Source organism: Tenrec ecaudatus, chromosome 11 (genome assembly GCF_050624435.1).
Source record: "Tenrec ecaudatus isolate mTenEca1 chromosome 11, mTenEca1.hap1, whole genome shotgun sequence".
NCBI classification, from domain to species: domain Eukaryota; kingdom Metazoa; phylum Chordata; class Mammalia; order Afrosoricida; family Tenrecidae; genus Tenrec; species Tenrec ecaudatus.
In genome coordinates, this window is record NC_134540.1 from 70,047,530 (window position 1) to 70,073,945 (window position 26,416).

The 26,416-nt window shown below is 50.2% G+C and overlaps 1 protein-coding gene across 1 annotated transcript in view; it reads left to right on the forward strand.

The window, feature by feature from the left end:
* The first annotated feature begins 602 nt into the window (after nucleotides 1-602).
* Nucleotides 603-26,416, forward strand: part of KCNIP3 (potassium voltage-gated channel interacting protein 3) — a 41,165-nt gene continuing 15,351 nt past the window's right edge. The window contains exon 1 of the mRNA XM_075562551.1: nucleotides 603-1,052. Within this exon, the coding sequence (XP_075418666.1) occupies nucleotides 950-1,052 (103 nt within the window). The 5' untranslated portion in view covers nucleotides 603-949. The remainder of the gene's footprint in view (nucleotides 1,053-26,416) is intronic.

A 26,416-nucleotide genomic window follows, 5' to 3' on the forward strand; every position in this document is an offset into this window, starting at 1 on the left:
CCTAGAGGGAAAGCGACTTGACCAAGGTCACGCAGCAAAGTTAGCTTTTGAACTCCGGTCCGTAGACTTTATTTAATGCCAGCGCCGACGCTCTCTCTTAAAAGCATCCGATTGCACGCAGGTTTCCAGAACGGGAGAACTTAAGACACTTCTCGGTTCTCAAAGGGGCCACTAAGGCAAATTGAATCTCCGACCGAGATTTAAGATTGCAGGGAATACCATGGGGGGGGGGGGCTCCCTGGATCTCCCAAATGCGAGCACCCCGAGAGTGGAGCCCCAGTTCTTTGGACTGCCTTCCTCCCGGACACGCGGGTCCTTCCTTCCCCAGCCACTCCGAGAAGCCGCCGACCGCGCGGCCTCCCTGGGGATGACCGGGTAGTCCGGGCGAGGAGCCAACCTCCGTCCCGGGCGGGGCTCTCCCCCACCCCCCTCGTTCTCGGGTTCGCGTCGGGCGGGGGCGCAGCGGGCGCCTCCCAGTGTGGTCGCTGCGCCTAGGCCAATGAGCGCGCGGGGAGCCGCGATGGAGCCTGGGGCGGCCGGGAGGGCCCCGGACCCCCGCCGCCGTCGCGCCCCTACGCCCCCGCGCCCGCGGGGCTGGAGAGGGGGCGACAGAGTGGCGGCGTCCGCGCCCGGCATGGAGGCGCTGCTGGCCCGCGCTGGCCGCCCCAGCTGCGTTCTGCGCCGCCGCGCCTCAAAGTTTGCGGGGTGACTCGGAAAGTTGCGCTCGGGCTCCGCAGCCGCGCGGTGTCCAGCTTCTGGGGCTGCGCTGCTCCCTGCCGCCGCCGCCGCCGCCCATCGAGGGACCCGGGCCCGTCGCCACCACAAACCCGCCTGCCGGGGGCATGTGAGCCGCCACCGCCCGAGAGGCCGGGCGGGCTGCACCGGCCCGGCGCCTCCCAAGGCAGCGCGCGGGTCAGGGGCGCGCCCCGGGCCAGCCCCCCAGGCCGCCATGGGCATCCAGGGCATGGAGCTGTGCGCCATGGCTGTCGTGGTGCTGCTGTTCATCGCCGTCCTCAAGCAGTTCGGCATCCTGGAGCCCATGTCCATGGAAGGTAATGCGCGCCCGCCCACCCACCCTTCGGCGCCCCGCTCTGGAGACCGGAGCCCTGGTGATGTCGTGGCTGAGCGCCGGCTCCTAAACTAGAGGTCGGAGATTCGAACGCCCGGCCGCCGAGTTGGAGGAAGAGTCAGCGGCCGGCTTTGGTAAAGACTGACGGCCTTGGCAAACCAGGGGGGCAGTTCTACTCTGTCCCATAGGGTCTCCGTGAGCCAGCGTCGACTCGATGGCAGCGGGGTTGGCTTTAGTTTGACGGTCTATTGGGACGGATGAGTATTCGCGTCTGTCCGGGGCTCCATCTGCTTGCGCCTCAACGCGGCTGTGGCTGCCTGACTCACCACCTTCTCGTGGCTCCCGGCTTCCCAGGGCTGAGCTAGGGACTACAAGGGCAGAGGGCTGGGCTCTTAGAAGCCCCTGCAGCGATTAAGTTACAGAGCTTGGGATGGGTGTGAGCGAGGTGCCTGGTGCCTGAGAGGCATCCCTGGATATCTTAGGCCAGTCCATCTGGACTGCCTCCTGGAAGCACCAATCTGCTGGTGCGGGATGGTCAAGGACGGCGGTGACAGGAAGGACCACCAGCCAGGGCAACTGGCGGTGATGAGTTACTTGAAGCCCCTGCCATGTGATGGGGCCCACCCCCCACCTCTGGCAAAGCTCCGGTCCCCAGGGTCAGTCACCAGACCCTCAGACACCGCATTTCTGTCCCAGTACAATATTAACCGAGAATCCAGCTCTGTCCTTGAATCAGATACTATCTGCCTCCCAGGGGGCACCTGACAGACCCTTTAGTGAGCCTTCCTAACCATGAGACATGCCTACAACTTCTGGGAAGGTAAGAGTGGGGACCCATCCAAGGCACCCTCCCCCTGAAGGGGCTTTGGGCTGTAACTTGCCCTCCTGGCAGTTACAAAGAAGCAGTCTCCCATTGTAGCTGTGTAGCTTTGGTCTGGGGCAGGGCCGCCCCGGCTCTTCCGTCACCTGTGTGCCCCTCTGTCCCTCCAAGGACGATGGATGGGTGTGCTGCCTGCATCAGCACTTTGCTGACCTTGCCAGCCTCTGGCTCCTCCGACTAAAACCCAGAGGTTGGTGAGGGGGCGGGGCAAGAAGAACCTGCCGGCCTCAGCGTGGAGATGTTCTGGCAACCCTGTACAGGGGCTACTATGTAGAGGAAGGGCCCAGGGCCCAGAATCAAGCTCCCCCCCGCCCACTCTTTGCCCTCAGAGGTCCATGAGGTCCATCAGCCACGTGTTCCCCAGAAACCATTGGGGCGCTCTCTGAGGCTCAGAGAGAAGGGGCTCAAGAAGTTTCTGGGAAGGCCTACCATGAGCTTTAGATTTCAGTTGGAGAAGAAAGTAGCCCAAGCTGGGCCTGCACTTGACTGGACCTGGACCCTGATGGGTGAGGCAGGGGCAGGTGGGGTGGGGGGGAAATCTATAATGAACTCAGTGGGGGGAAATCCAGGCTCTTGGCATGGGGTGTGGGTATGGTGAGCATCCTGTACTGCTGTGTCCTCAAGGCCCATGCCTCCCTGCGGGGAATTTCATCCATTTACAAAGTCCTTTCCTATCTGAGGAGCCCTGGTGGCAGTTCGAAACCACCAGCCAGCTCCAAGGGAGAAAGATGAGGCTCTCTACTCCCATCAAGAGTTACAGTCTTGGAAACTCACAGGGGCAGTTCTACCCTGATGTCTAGGGTTTCTATGAGTCAGTATTGACTCGCTGGCAGTGAGGGTGTTTTTTTTAAAAACATTTTATTAGGGCTCATACAACTCTTCAATCACAATCCATATATACGTCAATTATATAAAGCACATCTGTACATTCTTTGCCCTCATCATTCTCAAAGCATTTGCTCTCCACTTAAGCCCTTGGCATCGGGTCCTCTTTTTCCCCCTCCTTCTCTGCTCCCCCTCCCTTATGAGCCCTTGATAATTTATAAATTATTATTTTGTCATATCTTTCCCTGTCCGGTGTCTCCCCTCAACCGCTTTTCTGTTGTCCGTCCCCGAGGGAGGAGGTCACATGTGGATCCTTGTAATTGGTTCCCTCTGAGGTTTTTTTTATTTGTTTGTTTGCTGTTTCCTTACATGGATCCTGGGGTGGGTGGGGTTTGGTCGGTGCCCAGAGCATTTGTAGTACCATTGCTCTTCCATGTCACCTGGGCCCTACTGGGACCACTAGGGGTCGGGCACCCCCCCCCCAGCCTCACTTCCGTCAACACTGCAAAATCTTCCTAAGTGACCCTGTCTCACAGTCTAGAGCCATCTGAAGTTTGCCCTGTTGCTTCCCAAGGACAAGGGATTTTTAAACAAACAAATAAGATGGGTCTTAACTCAACCAAACTCGGTGCTTTCAAATGGCTTTGGCCCATAGCGACCCCACCGGATGCATCAACCCAAACCCGACTCGTCGCCAACTCACAACAAGACAGAGTAGAACTACGCCACGGGGTTCCAAGGATGTCATTTTGATGGAAACAGACGACTAAATCTTTCTCATGTGCCTTGGCTGATGAATTCAAACTGCCCCCTTTGGGTTCCAAGACGAGGGCTTAACCACTGTGCCACCAGGGCTCCTAGTAATGCCCACTCACAAAATCCAGTTCAAGCTCACTGAGTTCCTCTTGTCTGGAATATGTGGGTCTTGGCACAATGGAAGGAGTACAACGCTTCAGGGTCAGCCATGTCTGGCTGGGATCCGCTCAGCCCCACCCCAAGCAAAACCAAACTCACTGCCATCCAGTCGATGTTGACTCACCCCGCCCTCCAGGACAGGGTAGAACTGCCCCTGCGAATTTCCAAGACGAATTCTTTATGGGAATAGAAAGCCCCGTCTTTCTCCTTTGGAGTGGCTTATGATTTACAGCCACATACTGACTGTAAAAACCCTCTAACCTTTCTGCACCTCAATTTCACCGTCTGCAAAGGGGGTGCTAATAATACCTGCCCTGGGGGGCTTTGACAGGGTGTTAGCGTCAATGGGGCTTTAATGGTCATGTCGTGCCTGTGCAGCCACTGTGAACCATTGTCACTAGAAGTAGCCAGAGTGATTGATTACATGAATACCAGAACTGGTTCGCAGTTGGAAAGGTTTTCTCACTCAGGCAGGTCTTGCTCCAGCCTGGGTCAGAAGGAGGGGATTGTACAAGGCAGACGTTCTTCGTGGATGCCGAGTCCTGTCTTGTGACGGCAGGATCTAGGACTGCCAGATGGCCCTCCCCAAGTATTGCATGAGAGTGGGAAGAGGGCTGGTACCCCAACTCCCCTCCAATCATGCGCATGTGAGGTTGGGCGTGTCTCATGCCCTCTCTGAACTGCTGTGTTTCCCGTGAAAGGCCAGGATTATGATGCTCCAGGCTTGCTATGAACTAATGGGTTTGGGTTTTAGGGATGCAGCGATCTAGAAGTAGATGAAGAAATAAAAAGGCCTTCGTCTTTCTGCTCTGGGTGCCCCTGTCGGTCTCTGTTGCTGGGTGACCTCGTGGGTGGGAGGAGTCACCCTAACCACTTACCTTATGGTTATTCTTGTTAGTTACCATCGAGCTGGTTCCAATTGATGGCAACCCATACTAGACAGGATGAAATAGTGCCCAGTCCTGCTCTACCTTCACTGTTTGACCCCGTGATGGCCACCACTGTATCAAGCCATCTTGGTGGGGTCTTCCTCTGCCTTACCATGCATGATGTCTTTCTCCAGGGACCGATCACCTTCCCCAGGAACATGGCTGTACTACTGCCAAGACAGATTTGCTTTTTCTTCCGGTAGCCCAGAGTACCGTAAAGACTCGAGTATAAGCCAACCCGAGTATCAGCCGAGGTGCCTAATTTTACCGCAAAAACTGCATTAAGAATGTGCTGAAAACCCCGACTTATCCACGAGTCTAGACGGTATGGTCCATGTTCTTCACCAATGTGTTAGACAGGGTTCTCTAGAGAGACAAACCAGATTGCTAGTAATTATAAATATATTTATAAAGATAGATATAATACAAGAAATGAACCATTAGATTATATACAGATAGATAATACAAGAAATTAACAGTTCAATTATAAAGCAGTGAGACACTAGCAGTCCTTTAAGGCTTGAGAGCTGCCAGTTGCCAGTCCCCTTCTGTAGAGAGAGCTGGGCTATATATACCCAGGCAGCAAACAGCAAGGCAGGTCCCCAACTGTCATCAACTGTCAGTCCCCAGCTCCAGAGATGAACATTCCAATCATGTGGGGTTAAAGGGACCTCAACTTACAGCGACACAGTCCACAGGCTAGGCATCCCACAGGTAGTGTACCCCTTTAAACTGAGGCACGGAACAACCAAGGTGAGGCTCACTGAGCCATTTATCCCTCTGCCCTTCAGTTAATCCTACTTGTGTTTATTGGCCAGGCTGGCACAATAAACTATAGCAACCAACATCATCATTTGATTTATCTCTATCTTCCTTATTCATGGTCCAGCTTTCACACATATAGGAGGCCACTGAAAAGACTATTGTTGGGGCCTGGGGCGCCTGGCTCCTTGAAATGACACCTTTGTTTTGGAAAACGTTCAAGAGGTCTTTTGCAGCAGATTTGCCCCCTGTAGCCTATCATTTGATTTCTTCACAACTGCTTGCATGGGAGTCAGTGGTGGAGCAAAGTAAAATGGAATCTTTGACGGCTTCAATCTTCTCTCTCTCTGGGATGCTGCTGTTTGGTCATCCGGGTGTGAGGAGTTCAGTTGTCTTTACGTTGAGGTGTATCCCCTACTGCAGGCCGTGGTCTCTGATCTTCACCAGTGTTTCAAGACCTCTTCACTTCGGCAAGTAAGTTTGTGTCATCTGCAGACTTCCCTTTCTGATGCCACATTCCCATTCAGCAAACAGATGGAATAAGTATAGGGAAAAGACACAACCCCGACACAGACCACTTCTGGTCTTAAACTCCACGGTATCCCCTTGTTGGAGTCTATATACAGGTTCTAGTCTATATATTGGTTTGGGGTGACCACAGTGAAGTGTTCTGGACTTCCCATTCTTCTCAGTGTTATCCATAATGTTTTTATGATCCACGCACGGCCATTAAAACACAGGTGCACATCTTTCTGGAATTCTCTGCCTTCAGCCAAGACCCATCTGACATCAGCAGTGATCTCCTTCGTGCCACCTCCTCTTCTGACTCTAGCTTGAATTTCTGACAGCTCCCTGTTGGTGTACAGCTGTGGCAGTGTTTTACTTGTGTGCCATATTAGTGGTGTTCAATGATGCCTACATTTCATGGGATCACCTTTCTTTACAAGGGGAACAAATATGGGTTTCTTCCAGTTGGCTGGCCAGGGAGCTGTCTTCTACATTTCTTGGCATAGACGAGTGAGTGTTTCCCATGCTTCATCAGTGGGTTGAAACATTTCAGTCGGTATACTGTCGATTTGAGAATTCTGCTTTTCTACCAGTGACTTCAATGTGACTTGGACGTCTTCCTTCAATACCATCAATGCATGATCATAAGCTACCTTCTGAAATGGTTGGACGTCAACCAATTCTTTTGGGCACAGTGACTCTGTATTCCTTCCATCTTCTTTTGATACTTTTTTGTTGTTGCATCATTCAGTATTTCCCCCCTAGATTTCTTCAGTGTTGAAACTTCAATTTATTTACTTTTTCTTGGCTCCTTCAGTTCATTCACTTCTACTGAGCCTTAGTCACTTTGGGAGCCAGCCACTTGATCGAAGACAAGAGGCCCAGGCTGATTGACCTTCTTCGGGAATTGACCGTTGGGGCAGATCACCAACAGGGGGCTCAGACCCAGCAGGAGGCCAGGCCACCTTTGGTGTGCTAGATTCCAGGTGGTAGGAAGATGTCTGTACCTTGTCTTTTCATCAGGATTTCTCCTCCTTCCCCCTCCGGTGACCCATGGGCTGTCTGACATGAAGTAGCTGCTCAGTCTCTACCAACCTTGCCATGGCAAAGGCACAGGAGCCTGGAGCTGTTGGGATATCCCAGAGGTCCACTGAGAGGGTCCGAGCTTGGTTTTTTATCGTGGCCCCCATAGGGACCAGGATGGGAGATGAGGTCCCAATCTTCCGTGAGCAGCTGCAGAGTCTCTGAGTGGTGCTTAACAAGGCCGCCAATGGCCCATCGAGTCCATAAACCTGCTAGAATGACTGCAGGAATCTGTGTTTGATCATTTTTTCCTGGATTGCTGAAATCATATTCTCAACAGTTCAAGTTCCCCAAAGGCTTAGAGGCTAGGGCTCTCCTTTGCAGCCTTCTTCAGGCCACCTTGGAAGGGCCTGGGTCTGAGCAGCTCCGACTGGGACAGGGGGATCTCCTCATCCGGGTCTCTGACTCTCCTACACCTCCCAACCCCCACCCCACAGAAACCTGAACACCTGGTCTAAGCAGAGGCGCTGTCACACCAGCCTCTCCTACAAACCTTGGTGTTCTCCCAGTCTCGATCCTCCTTAGCCCAGGAGGGTGTGCTTTCCTTGTGGTGGGGTGGGGAGGGGCCCAGCTCCACCAGGTGTCAGGCCCAGGTGCACAGGAAGGAACTTGACCTCGTGGAGGGCAGTACTGCAGGGCCTGGGACAGGGCCTGACATCGGGCAGCTGCTCAACAAATAGGTGTTGAATCCCTGAAGGAATCAGGCGACACAGAGAGAATTGAAGGTTTCTCCTGGCTTCAGTTCCTCATTAGGAGCCAGGTCTAGTGAGGGCCGCCAACCAGATGGGCTTAAAGCAGGGAAACAGGAGCAATGGGGGAAGATGAGGGGGTGTGTGTGTGCGTGCATGCAGACCTCATGGAACAGTGACCCAAAAACCTCACTGCCATTGAGTCACTTGGCCTCCTAGTGACCTGACAGGGCACAGTAGAACTCCGTGGTTTCCGAGGTGGTAACTGGATCTGGGAGGCAAACGCCTGGGCTTTCTCCCTCTGAGCAGCTGGGGTTTTGAACGGCTGACCTTGTGGTTGACTGTCCAGCATGTGTCCACGACACCACCAGGGCATGGATTCTTATTTTGACCAAAGATGCTCTGGTCAGGGTGTCCCCAAGGGCCAGGCGCCAGAGGCACTCCAGACAGGAGGGCTCACCAGCATGCCCTGTATTGTGTCAGCAGGGTGCCCCTCTGGGCCCCAGGCCCACTGGGGGGTGGGGGAGCAGACGCCACTAGAAGGAGGGAAGTTGGCTCCGAAGGCGGTGTCTGCTGGAAACTGGGGGCCTGCTGGGCCAGTGCCCCTACTGTGGCAGGAGGGTGGCTCAACAGAGGCTTTGCCAAGCAAGTACCACTCCCACAGTAACCGGGTGACAGCTAGGCTTGAGAAGGGAGCCTTGCCCGACAGGCCTCTTGTCAATCCAAGAGGTCCTGGGGGCTCCTCTGGGGGCAGTGAGGGTCTACGTGTGTCCTGCCCAGCAGGGCCTGAGGGCTGAGACCTGCCCGTCCAAGGCAGGGCAGGGTGGGAGCCCATTTGGCCACAAGGTGAGCTGCCTGTGTCTGGACCCCAAACCCCTTGCAGGGCCAAACAGAGACTCCAGTGGGCAATTCCAGGCCTAAGCATGTCTTCCATGTAGCTTGGAGGCTGGGTCCCTGGGGTGGGGGTTGATCCCTCCAAGTCCCCAGAGGCTTTCAGTCCTGGGAGCTGTTCCCCAGGCCACAGACAGGCTGATGCCGCCCAGAGCAGGGGAGCCATTCAGGGAAGAATGAATGATACCGCAGCATTTTTCCGGTCAAGTGGAGAGTGGTTATGCACTGGGCCGCTAATCGCAAGGTCCACAGTTAAAACTCCTTGGGAGACGCATGGGGTTTTCTACTCCTGTGTTTTGTAATGACCATCTCGGAAACCCACAGAGGGCAGCTCCACCCTGTCCTATAGGGTCACTATGAGTCAGCATCGACTCGATGGCAGTGAATTTGGTTTGGGTTTGAGAGTCTTCTTGGACAGCCCAGTCACCCCTCCGCCTTCCCCCATGCTCAGAGCTGAGGGTGGGAGGGTGTAGCGTAAGCCACAGCAGGGCCCTCAGAGGCCCCCAGTCAGCAAGACATCAGGGGCCTCGCTCAGCAAATCACATTAGGCATGGAAATACACCATTAGTGCACAGGAAGTCCATTGGGTTTTGCCTGGTGACTGCGTGGATGCTTTCTGAAATATCAAATTCTTACTGAGAGGAAATTAAGCCCAGTGCCCCTGCCTTGCTGGTAACCTGAGCGGGAGCAGCTCAGCCTGCTGGCTTCGCTGCCCAGCCAGCCCCTGGCTCCTGCTGAATCCCAGGCACTGGGCACAGGGGGACATATGCACATCCTCAGAGCGTGGGTCTGAAGGGGACAGGGGCTGTGGTGGCAGAGGGCCAGGAGACCTTGAGCGGGAACATCAGGGAGCATGGGGTGGGAGCAAGCCAGATGGAGTGGGTTCAAGAGGGATTGGAGACAGCCAACGGGGACAACATGCTGGAGGAATTTTGCTGCAAATGGGGAGCAAAGATGGGTGGAGGCTGGCAGTGGAAGAGACTCAAGAGGAAGCTATTGAGGCCTCCACCATTATCGTTGCCTCGCCCTCCAGGCTGGGAAGCTGCAGGGAGCCTCCACAGGAGCCTCGCAGAGGGCCTGGCAGCCGTCCAGCGAGGCTGTGCACCAGTGGAACAGGCAATACTCAAAGCTCAGCTCCGTCTCATCTTGACCCGCTAGGACAGGTGGCACTGCCCCTGTGGGTTTTGGAAACGTCACTCTTTACGGGAGTGGAAAGGCTCATCTTTCTCTTTTGGGGTGGCTGGTGGTTTTGAACTGCTGACCTTGCAGTTAGCAGCCCAACATGTTTCCCATTATGCCACCAGGGCTCCTCTGGAGTAGGCCAAGAAGAGCCCTCTCCTGCAGTTTGTCAGGTACCAGCCCCCACAACCAAATGGGTCCAAGGGGCAGTTGTATAACTGAGGGGTAGATTACAGAGATGTCAGACAAGACAAAGCATGCAGGGGCTCCCCTCCACAGTCATGGCTTCAGGAGCCAGGTCCACCCAAAGGGAGAGAATATATTTCCAACAGAGGCTTATGTATCCTAGGGGCCATGCAAGCCTCCCTAATTACAGGTAAACACATATGTAACGAAGTAGGCTCTACCTTAACCCTAAAATCCCCTGAGCTCATTGAGGAGTAACTGAACACCCGTGCCCAGGACAGGTAATGGGGAGTGGCTGTCTCTAGAGCCCAGAGAGCAATAGCACCTGTCTGCTCCTTTAGTTAAAGCTGCCGGCTGGATAGCAATCAGCCACGTGCTTGTAAGAGGTGACTTTAAGGCCGCACTATTATGGGCGGATCTAGTGGGGAACAATATTGATTATGAGAATGTGATTGGTATCTGCAGTAGCCTCCCTCCACCCAGAAACCCAGCCTGCCAGGCTTCTGAATAATGAGAATGAAGGATTCATCTGTATACACTCGCTTCCCGTAGCCCTCTTTCCCGAGCCCCTGCAGCAGATGTGGGAGAGAGGTGAGGCTGTCTACTCCCATAAAGAGTGACAGTCTTGGAGACTCACAGGGGCAGTGCCACCCTGTCCTACAGGATCTCGCTGAGACAGAATAGGCCACTCGATGGCAGTGAGTTCATGACACTCCTGTTATAGCGGCACTGGGGAACAAAAGCAACTGGACTTTGGCTAAATGCTTGTTTGATCCACAAACTAAAAAAACCTCACTGCCAATTCATGGCGTAATTCAGTTGGTTACGACTCATGGTGACTCTACAGGACAGGGTAGAATGGCTCCTGTGGATTCTCCAGGTCATAACTCTTTTCAGGAGTCAACAGCATCATGGTTTTGCTCCGTGTTAGGCAGGATTCTCTGGAGAAACAAAACCAAGACACTTATGACTATATATATATATAGGTTTATACAGCACAAAGGAATATAACAGCTAAGTAGTCCACCCAGGAGTACAGAGGGCTCAGTTCAACTTACTTCCATGGAACAGTAAATATATGAGTCCTTCAACTCATGAGGGCTGCAGGGTCCAAGGTCAAGGAGACAGATAGCTGAGTCTTCCCTTGGGCAATGCAGGCAGAGTCTGCCCAAAGGGAGCAAGTTGCAGGATGGGTCACCAACAGCCAGCAATTCAGGAGCTTAGCAAAGCTGACCAGGATGGGATATCGAACTCAACCAATGCAAGACGACAGGCTCCACCAGCCTCAAGGTCAAGCAATGTACACACCAGCAGCACGGTGAAGCAGGTCTTGAAGGAGCCTCAAGCTCTAGCAGCACAATCCACAGGTTGGCTGTCCCACAGGAAGTGTAGCTCACAAGTTGAGGTAGAGAACTCGCTCAAGCAGCCACGTGCTGGTCCAATCACCAGAGAGCAAGAGAAGAGAGAGGAGGGTCTTGCTGAGCCATTTAGCTCTTTGCCTCCAATCAAAATTGTGACCTAATTAATCCCACATGTTCCTATTGGCCAGGTTGATACAATATTCCTACCTATCATACCCACTTCACCACCAGGAGCTACAACTTTTGCCCTGGTTCTTTGGCTCTTTGGTGGGGGTGGGGTGCCTGGGACTGGCCCCTGGAGAAGGGGAACAGGGCTGAGCAGGGAGAGGTAAAAAGGAAGAGCGGAGGGTAGAAGCATGCTGATGACGTCACAGAGTTGCCCTGAGCAGCGCGTCTTGGTGTGGTGAGGAAAATGGGGCTGGGCAAAATGACCCCTTTGGCCATCAGTGGTCAGAGTGTCCTGCAATTACCAAAGGTAGGGATGGTGCCTCAGGTGACTCAGGTGGGAGCTTTCGCTGGGGTCTCTGATGAAACAGACCAAAGAGGGATGAACTCTTGGATTTCCTCCAGGGAGGAGCTAGGAGGGCACCCCAAGACCCAGAAAGCATGGGGAATCCCAGCCTGGAGCTGTCCACATGAAGCAGCTAGGTGGGGGGAGGGGGAGAATATGAAGCAGCCGGACTCTTTGTCCCTAAGATCCCAACTGGTCCAGGATTTGAAACTGTGCCACATATTGTGGAAATATTATGGAGAGTGTTTTCATAATGTTATGGAAAAGGTTTATGGGAAAGCCTTTCCTGAAGAGGGGTAGCTAGGTCTTCAGGAAGGAAGGAAGAAAGGGCAAGAAGAAGGAGGGAGGGATGGAAGGATGGAGGGAAAAGCAAGAGTGAGGGGAAGACCTCGGAGCATCAGCACACGTCCCCCAAGCTGAGAACCAGGGACGCTTTTCTCTGCTGATCACATCAGGATCGACCCCATGACTGTGCGGTTGAGGCTGATGTTTGTAATTGCTCATCATCAACTGCCTCTCAGGCTACAACTTTCTCACCTGGTCAGCTGGTTAATAAGGGGCCCTGGAGGGTAATAACGCCGTTTCAGACACCGGTGCCAGACGGCGATTTCTCAATTAGAATAAAAACTAGTTAATGAAAACAAAAATTTTAATTAAAAAATCTAGTTAATGTCCTAAAGGGCAACAAACTTCAGTAATTTTGAGCATTAAATTTTCCATGGCAAGAATGAGCAGCCAAGGTGCAGTATAGCACCGACAAAACACACATTTCTCTAGTTCTTTAATGCTTCCTCCCCCCGCCCCCCTCCACTATCATGACTCCAATTCTACCTTACAAATCCGGCTAGACCAGAGAATGTCCACTGGTATAGATAAGAGCTCTGGACACATGGAATCCAGACAGATAAACCCCTCAAGAACAGTAATGGGAGTAGCGATACCATAAGGGTAGGGGAAAGGTGGGGAAGAAGGGGGAGAAAAGGGGGTTGCAATGATTGATGTATAACCACGCCTCCCTCCCCCCACCCCAGGGGATGAACAACAGAAACGTGAGTTAAGGGAGACAGTGGACAGTGTAAGATATGAAAATAATAATTTATAATTTATCAAGGGTGGGAGGGTAGGGGAGGGAAGGGAAAAACGAGGAGTTGATACCAAGGGCTCAAGTAGAAAGAAAATGTTTTGAAAGTGATGATGGCAACATATGCATAAATGTGCTTGATACAATTGATGTACGGATTATTATAAGAGTTGTAAGAGCCCATAATAAAATGATTTATGAAAAAAATAATAACTAATAACTTTGTGCATCTCCAATGGACATCTATCATTTGCAACTTATCAATCTTCCATAAGTTGACATATCAATTTAGAACCTGACATATCAATGTTATATAATAAGTCACACAAAGTTCCTGGTGTGACATGGAAAACCTGTGCAAGCCTCCTTTCTGCCATATCTTCATTATCTTCCATTGTAACACCTGTGTCGTAGTGTCTCTGGAGTTGCTGTGAGTCAGAATTGACCCAATAGCCATGGGTGTGGTTTGGGTTTGGTCTTGGTGGGTGGCACCAGCAGTCCCAGCGCCCCACATCACAAGCATGGGACCGTAGAAGTCAGCACGCCCTGCCTTGTCCAGTCAGTTGGCCACTTAGTGTGGCTTCTTCCCTCTTGAGATCTCCTTGTTCATCACCTCACTGGGAAACTCTGGTCAAAGTGGCCTTCCTGGAATGTAAGCTCCCCTGATTTGGACCCTTTAGTGACTCCCTGTGCCCACAGGTCTCTTGATTCACTTCTGTTTCTCTGCCCAGCGTGCTGGATCGCTGCTTACCTGTTGTCACTAGACCTGGGTCTATAACGGCACCTCTCTCTGATCTGCTACCCCCTCAGCGCCCAACGAGTGTCAGCCAGAGTGAGTGCTGGGGCCTGGGACCATCTGCAGGAGAGGCCCTGCCTGGATCAAAGAAAAGGAAAGAAACAAACCAGGGACTAGAGCTGCCCCCAAACCAAAACCACTGCCATTGAGCCACTGCCAACATACGTTGTTAGGTACCCATGAGTCCGCTCTGACTCATGGCGGCTTTATGTTCAATGGAAGGAATCGTGGCCTGGCCCTGTGCCAGGCACACAATTGTTCTTGTTGGCGAGCCCATTGGTGCAGCCTCTGTGTAAACCCATCCCCTGGAGGGCCTCCCTCTTTCTCTAACTCTGCACTTGACCAAGCATGATATCTTTCTCCATCTGGGTTTCTCCTGTAACGTGTCTAACGTACCTGAGACGAAGTCTCACCATCCTTGCCTCCAAGGGGCATTCTGGCTGTATTTTTCTAAGATAGGTGTTGGTTCTTTTGGCAGCCCATGGTACTTTCAGTACTCTTCACCAACACCATAGTTCAAATGCATCCATTTTTCTCCAGTCTTCCTTGTTCAGTGTCCAACTTTCACATGCGTCTCAGGCAATGGAGCATGCCCCGAGTTGGGTCAGAACCACCTGAGTCCTCCAACTAGCATCCCTGCCTTTCAACACTTGTAAGCAGTCTTGTTCAGCGGATTTGCCCAGTGTAATGTGTCATATGATCTCTTGGCTGCTGTTTCCACGAGCATTGATTGTGGATCCAAGCAAGATAAAATCCTTGACAATGTCAGTATTTTCTCCACCTAGCATGACGTTACGTATTGGTCCAGTCGTGAGGACTTTTATTTCCTGTACATTGAGTTGTAATCCACACCAAAGGCTACAGTCTTTGATCTTCACCAGCAAGTGCTTCAAGTCCTCTCACTTTCAGCGAGCAAGATGGTATCCTCTGCATTGGCAGGTTGTTAATAAGCTTCCCTCCAATCCTGATGCCACCTTCTTCTTCATATATGATCCAGCTTCTCTGATGATTGGCCCAGCAGACAGAAAGAGTAAGTGTGATAGGAGGGTACAACCCTGACACACACCTTCCCTGATTTTCAACCATTCAGCATTCCCATGTTCTGTTTGCACACCTGCCTTCTGATCCACGTACAGGTTCTGCGTGCACACAGTGAAGTGTCCTACGATTCTCATTGTTCTCAAGGACATCCACAGTTTTTGGGGTCTACACCACCTAGTGCCTTTGCATAATCCATGACACAAGGAAACACCCTTCTGGTATTCTGAGCTTTCGACCAAGATCCACCTGTCGTCCTCACGGATACCCCTTGTTCTATGTCCTCTTCTGAATCTGGCCTGAATTTCTCCCGTCAATATTCTGCCTCAACCCTTGTTGGATGAGCTTCAGAAAAATCTTACTTGCGTGTGACATCAATGATATTGTTCTGTAGTTGGAGCATTCTGTTGGGTCACTTTTCTTTAGGATGGGTCTCAATACGGATCTCTCTCTGTCAGTTGACCAAGTGTCTTTCTTCCAAATTTCGTGGCATCGACACGGACGTGCTCCCAGTGCTCCCTCGGTGTGTTGAGGCATTTCAGTTGGGATTCCATCAGCGCCCGAAACCCTGATTGGGGATGCTTTCAGTGCTTCTTGAGTTTCTTTCACTAGCACCATCCATTCTTGATCAGATGCTACTGCTCGAAATGGTTGAATGTCAACTAGTTCTTTTAGGTATAGTGACTCTGAATTCTTTCCATCTTCTTTCGATGATTCCTGCATTGCTCTCTATGTCTACCCCAGAATCTGTCAGTGCTGCAACTCAAGGCTTGACTTTTTTTCTTCAGTTCTGAGAGACGCTGAACGTGTTTTTATGTATCCCTTATGTATCCCGTGTTCTTCCTTGTCGAGTTTCTCACTCTGGGTCTTTGCACATTTCATTATAATTCTTGGGCTGCCCTTTGAAATTTTCTGTTCAGCTCTTTGACTTCATCATTTAATTCATTTGCCTTAGCTGCTCAGTGGCCAAAGGCAGTTTTTAGTCTCTTCTGACATCGCTTTGACCTCTTCTTTTTTCCAGCCTTTTCCACGACCTTTTGCTTGCGTCACGAACGACGTTCTCGGTGCCATTGCCTAACTCGCCCATCTGAGCTGACACTAGTGTTTAATGCAGAACGTCTGTTCTTGAAATGTTCCTGAAATGCAGGTGGGATAAACTCCAGGTTGTCTTTTGTCTCTCATGGACTTATTTTCATTTTCTTGAACTTCAACCTGAACTTCCATATGAGCAATTGATGGTCTGTTCCACAGTCCGCCCTTGGCCTGGCTTTAGCTGCTGATATTGCGTGTCTCCAGGGTCAGTGCCACAGATGTAGCTAATCTGATTTCTGTGTATTCCGCCTGGAGAAGGACACATGTGTAGTTGCCTTTTGTGTTGTTAAAAGGAGTATTTGCTATGAAGAGACTAACTCTTTATGGAAGCATCCAGTGTCCTCTTCCTCCCATGGAGAGCTTATGGGTTTAAGCTGCTGATCATGCAGTTAACCGCCCAATGCTTAACCCACCAGGGACCCTTAGGCCCTGCCTAGAGAGATTAGAATGAAACCCCCAATAGTAATCCCCACCCAGGGAAACAGCTACAACCCATCCCAGCTGTGTTAGGCCAGGTTGACTAGAGAAACAACTCTAATGACACACACAAACATGTACGAGAGAGCATTAATATCAAGAAGTATTGTGCATCAATTAAACAATCCAGCCCAGTCCCTCGAGTCCATAAGTCCAATACTAGTCCATAAATCCCTCTTTGGACTCATGCAGCCACAAGCAATGGTGAAAAATGTAGGAAGATGACAGGCCGGTAGGTGAAAAGTCTTGTGGATCCATTGGTGGTGGAAGCATCACAGGGCTGGGGCAGGTCTCAGCATGGCTCATCAATAGGAAGGTGAAGGCAGAGAGAGAGCCATTTATCTCGGCGGCACCTCCAAATGAGGTCATCATGTGTGCATGGAAGGAAGAGCATTCTGTCCAGAGAGGCCGGCCAAGGCTCTGAGGATGAGTGTGCCTGGTGGGTTTGCGGGGCAGCAAGGAGGCCAGCATGGAGGGGACAGAGGGGTCGCAGGGGACAAAGGAAATGAAGCTGGACTGGGGAGAGGCTTATGGACCACATAGGGACCCTGGTTTTCTTACTGAGCTGGGCAGAGCCTGTTGCACAGAGGTGTGACGTGCTGTTTTCAGAAGCTCCCCCCTCCCCCCATGTGGTTTGGAGAATAGTCATCCAAGTCCGAGCAGGGAGTTTAGGGTGGAGAGATGATGGAGACTTGGGGCTCCATGGGGTTTGGAAGGTGGGAAGGGGTGTCCAGAATCAGGATATACTCATGTGGGAAGTAGAACTGGCAGGATTTGCATGGGGATTGAGCACGGGAGAAGGGGAGAGTCAGGGACTTAGGTTTGAGCTGTTGGCAGGATGGAGTTGTCATCAACGACCTGGGGGAGGCTGTGGGGGGAGGAGCAGGATTGGGCAGCAAGATAGGTCAGGAACTCGGTGTGGACATATTCCAGTTGAGATACTGCTTGACTCTTCCTTCAAGTGCTGATGGCAAATGGGCACTGCAGCTTAGAGTTGAGGGCAGAAGTGAGCCCACCCTCACCCGACTTCCAGTGACACCGGACTGTATGTTTCAGCCCATTTGCAAGTGTGTAGAGGTTCTCCTTCGTTTGCACACTCTCCGCGTGCCTACTGGCTCTTCTGGTTCTTCAACGGAGCCCTCGGAGGAGGGCTGTGTTTCATGTGTTCTCCAAGCAGCAGCTCTGGAGTCCAGACCAAACGTGTTCGCTCCCCCTTTCATTTTCTCATGCTCCCATTTCCTCTCTTGCCTTCTCTTCCCCCCTCATTTTCTCTTACTTTTTTGCTCTGGGTACTTCAATAATTTTAAATAGGTCAATAACTTCAAATAAATATGGATAGAGGCACACCACACAAAACCCATCCTGACTCCAGGGACTAGACCATCCGTCACCTGCCTTTACCCCCAAGTCTCTCTCCCATCCCACCCAGAGGAGCGATCACCAGCCCGACTGGTGTTTGTCACTCCTTGAGTTCGTTTTCTGACTTAAAATGTTGTCTCATATGTCCATCCCTGTGGGAATATTTTGTAGCTATTTTGGGCTTTGAATTTTATTAAAATGATGTTGCACGGGTTTCTAGGATTGTTTTTTTATTATTCAACGTTGTTTCTCTGAGGCGTGTTTATATCATTGCGTGTGACTATAGTTCATTCCTTTTTGAGAGTCTGTAATATTTCATCGAGTGTCTACACCACAAACATCGATCTGTTCTGTTGTCAGGGACATCCATCTTCTTGTTGTTTTGGTTTCCTCAAGGGACTCTCCTTGTGCATGTTTCCAGCACATTCATGCTTCTGTGTCTCTAGTTGGCATGGTGGTTACGAGTTGGGTTGAAATCCGCAAGGTCAGCGGTTTGAAACTACCCGCTGCCCCTGGGGTAGAGAGAGAGAGAGAGAAAGAGAGAGAGAGAGAGAGAGAGAGAGAGAGAGAGAGAGAGAGAGAGAGAGAGAGAGGCTTTTGACTGTGTGACCTTGTCAGCAACTGAGAGGGCAGTTCTACCCTGTTCGGGAGGGCTGCTGGGAGTTGGCATGGGCTCCATGGCAGTGAGTTTGTGGTTTGGTTTTATACCTGGGAAAGGATCGGTGAGTCGTTGGCTATCCACCAGTCCCTGGAGACACCAGGTACAGTAGCGGGTCGACGAGAAAGAGTGAGATGGCTTGGCCCAGTGGCTGCGGCAACGAACCCAAACATCACAACAGCTGTGCGGCTGGTGCCAGGCCCACGGCGTTTCATTCTTTTGTGCATGGAGTTCTCATAAGCCGGAACTGACTCTACGGCACGTTCCAAGAACAACCGTACGATAAACGGACGGACACACTCACTGCCATGGAGTCGACACCGACGCACGGCAGCTCTGCAGGACGGGGTAGAACCGCCCGTGAGCTTCTGAGACGGCAGCCCTTCAGCCAGTGCACACGCTAAGTGTATGTCGGATTCATCAATCATTGGCGTGAGAAATACAAATCGGTTTCCAAAGCGGTTGTCCTGGTTGGCACCCTCGCTAGCAGCGTGCGAAGGATGATCAATCCTGGGCGTCCTCTCCCACGCCTGGCTTGGTCACATTCATTGCATTAATCTTTATTATCATTACCTCTTGATGCCCTCATTTGCATTTCCTGCTCGCTAATGGAAACTGAGGCATCTTTCCTGTGTTTAGCCATCATCTGGTTTCCTGTCTCGTGACTGCCAATTCTGGCCGTTTCTGTTTCATCAGTTTCAGAAACGGCGAGTTATTTCCTTCCAGCCTCCCATTCTTTCCAACAGCTCCCACTCCAGCCTTCAAAATGTCCTTTGTGGAACAGAAATCGTGAGTGCTGGTGTAATCCGCTTCATTCCCTCCCCCCGCCCCCGCCCCCCGCCACCTTTATGGTTTGATCTTTTGAAGCTTTAAAAAGGTCCTTCCTCACGCTTAGGTCACCAAGAGGTTATTTGGCCTTGTCTTTGAACTCTAGCGCTCCTGTGCCCTGTCCTGGTCTTTGATCCATCTGCAGCCCGTGTTCACGTCTGGGGAGGAAGGAATGCAGGTTTTTGGTTTTTAATGTGAGCCAGGTTCCCTCCCACTGTCTTCTAGGCAGCCTGACCTCACCTCGTAGTGTGAGGTCCGCCACTAGTGCTTGTGAAGCCCCCTCGGGACCTCCGTCTCCTGTGGAGCTCACTGGCTTGTCTCTTGGTAACCACACGCTTTTAAAACTTAGAGTGGCTGTGCTGTGTGTATATTTATGGGGAGGTTTATTGTGGGGGGTTACTTTGTATATTACTATATTCAGTATATTTGGGGTGTGTGTGAATATTTCTGTCCCTGGTACATGTGGGGCTGCTACATGTGCTAAAGGGTGATCAGTTTGAAGCCACCAGTCACACGGTGAGAGAAAGATGAGGCTTTCTATTCCCACAGAGTTACAGTCTCAGAAACCCACAGGCTGGTGCTACCCTGTCCTAGAGGGTCGCTTTGACTCAATGGCAGTGATAAAAAGTTTAGAGTTACATTTACCAAGGTTCTGAAAAACTCAACGGAGTTTCTGGTTTTTACTGGGATTGCCTTGCATTTGTATGTTGCTTTGGGAAGAACTGATACCTTTTTAATATTAAGTGGCTCCATAGTAGATGGGATGTCTCCTTTAGCCATATTATCTTTCTATATTGATTTTTATTAATACTTAGATGCTTATTAGTTTTTATTGCTATTGTGCTATCTTGGTTTTGATTCTGTTTTCTCACTGGTTGTTAGTGGTGTAGAGACCTGCTATTGAATTTTTTTATTTGTTTGTTTGTTTTAGGTTAATGTTGTATCCGGAAACCTTACCGAACTCTCATGTCTATGATTCTTTGGCCCCTACAGGGGCCCTATTTCCTCGAATAATGTAAACATTATCCTTTGCTCCCCAATTCTTTCATCGTTTCTTTTTTAAAAAACGCTTCTTTAAAGCATCCGATAGGACTTCAATGGGCAGTGATTGTAGCCCATCTGAGCTGGTCTCAAAAATGTAAGAGAACATTGCCCAAGCCTTGGTCATTAAACCAACATGTGCTGTAACTTCTCTGGCATGTAAGTTTCGTCCAGGTAAGGTACAGCGCTGTAGTGTCAGACCTGCACCTTCAGTTGAGGGGACGAACATGCTGGTCCCTGTGGGCTGGAGGTCCGGCACATCTCCTCGCTGCTTCTGTTTGACGAGTTCTGAGATCAGCTGCCCTCCCCACGGCCCCCCTACTTCTCTGTGGGGTTTGATCATTCATTCCAACGACCACACAACACACAGACCATCCTCACAACTACATGGTTTGTAAAGGACAATTAAAGCTTGGGACCAACCTGGAGGTAGCAGGAAACAGCAGAGTTTGTCACTCTGGACACCTTCACCCAATACAGCTCCCAGCTCCTTGGTGGTGCCTGCAGGCAGGTTTCAGTCCTCAGCCGTTCCTCCTCCATTGTCCTGCCCTCTGTCCTGCCCTGGCAGGTGTTACAGCGTGTTAGCTCCACTAACACGCTCCTCTGACAGAAGCGCGCTCCTCTCTCTGCGAGTGATGCCATTCTTCTTGAATTTGTCATTCAAATTCGTAGTAAGCCATAGGATTTTCTGATTTGGAACGACCAGTACCATCCATTTCACTCAGTCATACCTAGACCATCCATCTTTGTCCATTTCATTTTTGACAACTTCCAATTTTCCTCAATTCATACTTGGTACATTCCAAGTTCCTATTATGAACTGGCATTTGATATTTGCAGCTGTTCCTCTCCTTTTGAGTCATGGCCCGTCAGCAGATGACGGTAAGGTCCCGTGGGCTTGTCTCCACCTGCGTCAGGGACTCACCTCCTGGCACTGTCTCTGGCAGTGATCTGCTTCTGTGCAGGAGTCCTCAGTGACTGGCAATGCTTCGAGGCTGTCATAGGGTTTCAAGTGGCTAATTGCTCTGATAGTGACAGCCTCGTCCTTCTTGGTAGTCTGTCCTTGGTCTGGAGGCTCTGCTGAACCTGTTCACTCTGGGTCACCCTGCTGGCATTTGAAACACCAGTGACACAGCTTCCAGCAGCCCAGCAACACACAAGCCACCACAGTAGGACAAACTGACGGACTAGTGGTGGTTTCTAATCTATATGCCTGTTACTTCTTTTCCCTGTCTCAGAGCTCTGGCTAGGATGCCCAGCACACTGTTGACGGGGCTTGGAGGAACCGTCTTGTCTTTTTCTCAATCTTAGGGGTGGGATGGGAGTGGGGGACATGGTCTTTCACCGTGAAATATGATGGTAGCCATGGGACTTTCGTAGATGTTTTTCATCAGGTTAAGGAAGTTCCCTTCCTGTCCTGGTTTACGGAGGATATTTATCATGAATGGGTGTTGGATCTTGTCACGTGCTTTTTGTGCAGCGATTGATAGGATCGTATGTTGCTTTCATTTTTGTTTTCTCAAGGCTTTTAAGATGTTGGATAATGTTTATTTATTTTCCAGTATTAACTCATCCTTGCAGTCTAAGAAAGCCCGACTTGGTGTGGCTTATTATTATTATCTTTATACACCGGGAGATTCAGTTTGCTTATATTTTGTTGAAAAAAATCTTGCATCAATGTGCCCAAAGTATATTTATTAGGACTAACTAGGCTATAGCCCTGGTGGCATAGTGGTTATGCATTGGGTTGTGACCCGAAAGGTCGGCAGTTCGAAACCACCAGCCAGTTCTGAGGGAGAAAGATGGAGCCTTCTATTCCTGTACAGAGTGACAGTCTCAGAAACCCACAGGGACGGTGCTACGTGTCCTATCGGTGGCAGTGAGGTTGGTCTCGGACTCTGGTTATATATTTCATCTTGAGCGGTTAACTTAAGCAGTTTGTGATAGTAGTAGTTTTCAGGATTTGGTACATTCAAGTTGAACTTAGGTGCAAAATTTGCTCATATTTTCTTTGTATTCATTTAACATCCGGAAGATTTGTAGCCACTCTGCCTGTTTCATTCCTGACAGTGGTAATTTGTGTATTTTCTCTGCCAATCTTACTAGAATTTTATCAGTTCTATTGGCATTTTCTTAAGAACCATCTTTTGGATTCATGAAGGCTTTCTATCTCTCCCACCTCTTCCGCACACTTCCCCCACCCCCCATTTCATTGATCTCTGCTCTTTTTCTGCTTTCTTTTGGGTGTATTTTACTCTGCTATTTCTAGTTGGGTTTTTTTTACGGTGAAAGCATAGATTATATAAAGCTTTAGTTTTTTTCTGAAATCAAAAGTTAGTGGTTTAAATTTCTCTTTACTGATTTAACTGAATTCCACAAATTTTGAGGTGTTATATTTTCACATGCGCTGAGTTTGAACTATTCCTGGGGGTACTTATCATGAAGGGGTATTGAATCTTGCACGTTTGGATTTTGTTTGATAGAATTTCCCTCCATCCTGAAGAACCTTCTTTAGTGTTTCCTGTGATACAGTTCTGTTGGCAACAAATTCTCTAGCATTCACTGAGCTGAAAAGACTTTTTTTTCCCACTGCATATAAAATTCTAGCTTGGAGGATTATTGGTTTTCTTTTGGCAATTTACAGATGTCGTACGACTGTCTTTTCATTTTTCACAGGGAGTCAGCTGTCATATTGCTGCTCCCCCGACCCCCTCCATGTTCATTGCTTCTTCTTTTTTTGGCTCATCGCTTTTAAGATGGTCTCTTTATCTTTGGTTTTCACCAGTTTGTTCATGTTGTTCCTTTTTATTGATCCTCCTTGGAGTTCACTGAGCTGCTTGGATGTGTTGATTGATATACCAAATTTGGGAAACTTGGGCCATTACTCTCAAACTTCCTCCAATCCTGATGCCACATTCTTCTGCATATAAATCAGCCTCTTTGATGCCTTACTCAGCATACAGATTGAATCGGTACAGTGAGAGGATACAACCCCGTCGCTCACCTTTCCTGACTTGAAGCCATGCAGTAGCCCCTATAGATTTGTCATTGAGTCCTGTGACCTCTTTTTCTGCAGTACCCCATCTTCTGCTTGGCTCATGCAGTGGTTTTCATTTGGGCTATTGATATCTTCTGTTCTAGGAGTTCCATTTGGTACTTTTTAATCCTTTCGCTTTCTCTGCTGAGATTCCCCATCTATTCATTCTATGGCTTCTCTTTCCAACTCTTTCAAGACACTGGCAACCGTCGTTTTAAAGTTGTTGTTGTTTTAAATTCTGGAATTCGGGCTCTGTTTCTGCTGGCATTTTTCTTCTGGTTATGGGCCATGTTTTCCTGCTGTTTCTGTGTCTTTTCATTTTTGATGGCATATTGGGCCTTGTAGGTGGTTCATTGAAGGGACTCTGAGCTGTTGTGCCTTCGCATGCACGTGGGTCCTTTTCAGTTTGGCAGGCAGGTAAATCACTAGCAGATCAGCTCCGCCTTCTCATGTTTTGTGGTAAGATTTGTTAAGAGAATGACCCTTAGCCTAGGCCACGAAGCAGGGCTTTTCTGGGGTTCCCTTTGAAGGTGTTGAGTGATTAGTGAAGTCTCCTCATTCTGACTGAGTCAGGACTCTTTCATTTCTCCTGTCCTTGCCGGATCTCTGATGTGTCCTTTCAGATAGCTGCCCCTCGATCTCCAGGCTGGGCCTCATGGAGTCTCACCCTGAAGACATGTCACCCAGCCCTTCGCAAGACCCCAAAGGGAACCCTTACACAGAACCTGGGGCCACCTTGTGCAGCTCCCTCATGCTCCGGTCCCTGCTCTGAAAACCCCACCTGCTTCAGCACCTCAGACGCCCATCCTTGCTTCACAAGAATGCTTCCCTTGGGGTGTGTTCCACCTCCCTGGATCACAGTTCCCGGCAGGTGTCTCAGGTGAATGTGAAACTCACTTCACAAGATTAATTCTGACCAGTACCTTTCTGCGCGTTTATTGCCCATGTGTGTGGCTCTTCTTGTGTAGTGACCTAGGCGTGTTTTAATGTGCTTGTTTGTCTGGCTATTGTCACTTTGTAGGTGTTTTTATATATTCTGAAGACAGGTCCTTTGTCATCTAGAGTCTGATCTACAGAAACGTGTTCCCACTCGGTGGCTTGCTCCTCCTCTTTCTGCTTTTCCACTCACTTTGTGCCTCGCTCGCTCGTCCTTTGCTAGATTCTGAAATAGAAACCAGCACCGCCGGTTTCATGCCTTCTGATAGAGGAAGTCAATGCTGTGCCAGTCCCTAAAAGTACGGCTTTGCCTCTGTGTTCCCACGCTGTCTGTCTTCTGGGCCGTGTGTTCGTTATCACTGGATTAAACCTCGTTTGAAATCTTCTTCTCCTCTTCTGACCTGGGAATTAATTAGAAGCCCAACTGCTTAAATTTCCAAATACTTGAGATTTTTACATATCTTAAATGGTTTTACTTCAATACTGCCCTAGCCAGTCTTGTGCTATGGGCCAGCATCTGGTATAGCTCAGTAACAGTAGCTTGTGTTCCCAGGGGGAAAATAGCATTCTACAATTGTTGGACATACGAAACCCCAATCCAAACTCACCTCCACCCATTCAATGCTGACCCTACAGGACAGGCAGAACTCTGAGTTTCCATGACTGTAACTATGGGAGTGGAAAGCCCAATCATTTCTCCTAGGAGCAGCTGGTGGTTTTGAACCGCTGACCTTATGGGTCACAGTCCAGTGTGTAAGCACCATGCCAATATAGATGTCTGTAACTACCCATTGGGAATTCCGATGGCACAATGGGTTACACACTTGACCGCCAACAGAAATGTCAGCAGTTTGAAACCACCAGCCACCCACAGGAGAAAGATGGGGCTTTCTACTCCCATAAAGAATCACAGTCTCAGAGACCTACAGGAGCCCGTTCTCCACTGTCCGGCAGGGTCACGATGAGTCAGAACTGGCTCGATGACTGTGAGGTGGGGTTTTTTGTTTGTTTGGGGTTTTTTTTTAGATGAAATTGGTATAAACTCTCATATCATTACTTGTACGATTTGCTGAGAAAGTGTTGTTAACATCTTCAACTATGTCTGTGGTGTTTTCTATTTTTTCCCTGTAGTTCTTAAAATGTTTGCCTTAGGTATTTGAAATCTTTTAGTAGGGATATATATACATTTCTATTTGTTACCGCTTCTAATGAATTAGTCTTTGTGTCACAATAAGTTGGAACCAATGGCTTGTTTGCTTGTTTGTTTGTTGGGATCATATGAAATGCCCCTCTTTGTCTCTGGCAACACTCTTTGTCTTGAGATCTTCATGTTTTGTTACTAGGGTAGCCACTCCGGCTTTCTTGTGCCTGTCTGGCCCGTTCACTTTAAATCGGGGTGTCTTTGTATTAAGGGTCTTTGTTCTTGTTTTGCTTTGCTTTGTAAATAACATGAGAAAAAGTTTAAAAACAAAATCAGGTACCATGCAGTCCTCTGGCTCCCCGTGGTCCTGAGAGTGTCAGAGTGGCACTGGGCTCCGTGGGGTCTCCGTGGCTGGCTTTTCAGAGATAGGTCCCAGGACTTCGTCCACAGTGTGTCTGGCTAGACTTGAACGGCAACCTTGTAGTCAGCAGCCAGGTGCATTCGCCGCTGGGTGTAGCTCCCAGGGACTCCAGGGAGTTCACCAAACCCACCACCGTGGAGTCACCGGACTCGTGGGACACGAGAGGACAGAGTCTAGGCGTCATGCAGAGCCCCCAGGACTGTGAGTGCGCACAGAGCAAACGGCCACGTCTTCTCCCTTGGAGTGCATGGTGGTGCAAACGCGGACCCCCCCAGTTACCGGCCGAGCGTGTTAATCACTGTGCACGAGGCTCCGTACAAACGACACACCCAAACTCACTGCCGGCAAGGGGGTTCCACGTAGTGAGGCCCTCTAGGAGGGCTGAGTCTGACATGCTTTCTGAAATGTCTGCCTTCGCACTGAAGTCACCACTTCTGTTCTTAGCACCCTTCCATGTATATCCAATCACTGCAGAGTCTCTGGCGTGCACTCCCCAGTCCACTCTGTGAGGGACCACTGGATGTCCCCAGCACCCCCCCCTCTCTCAGGCAACACCACCATAAAGATGTCCTTGTGAGCTTCCTTGGACAGAAGCCCCGATGGAGCAGGGTAGGCTGTTTACCCGGTTTACACGGTTGGCCTATTCTTAATCTCCCCAAACGCGGCCAGATTGAACGCTATGTGAGTGCACTGGTGGGAATGACCCAGGAGGATGGGAGGACAT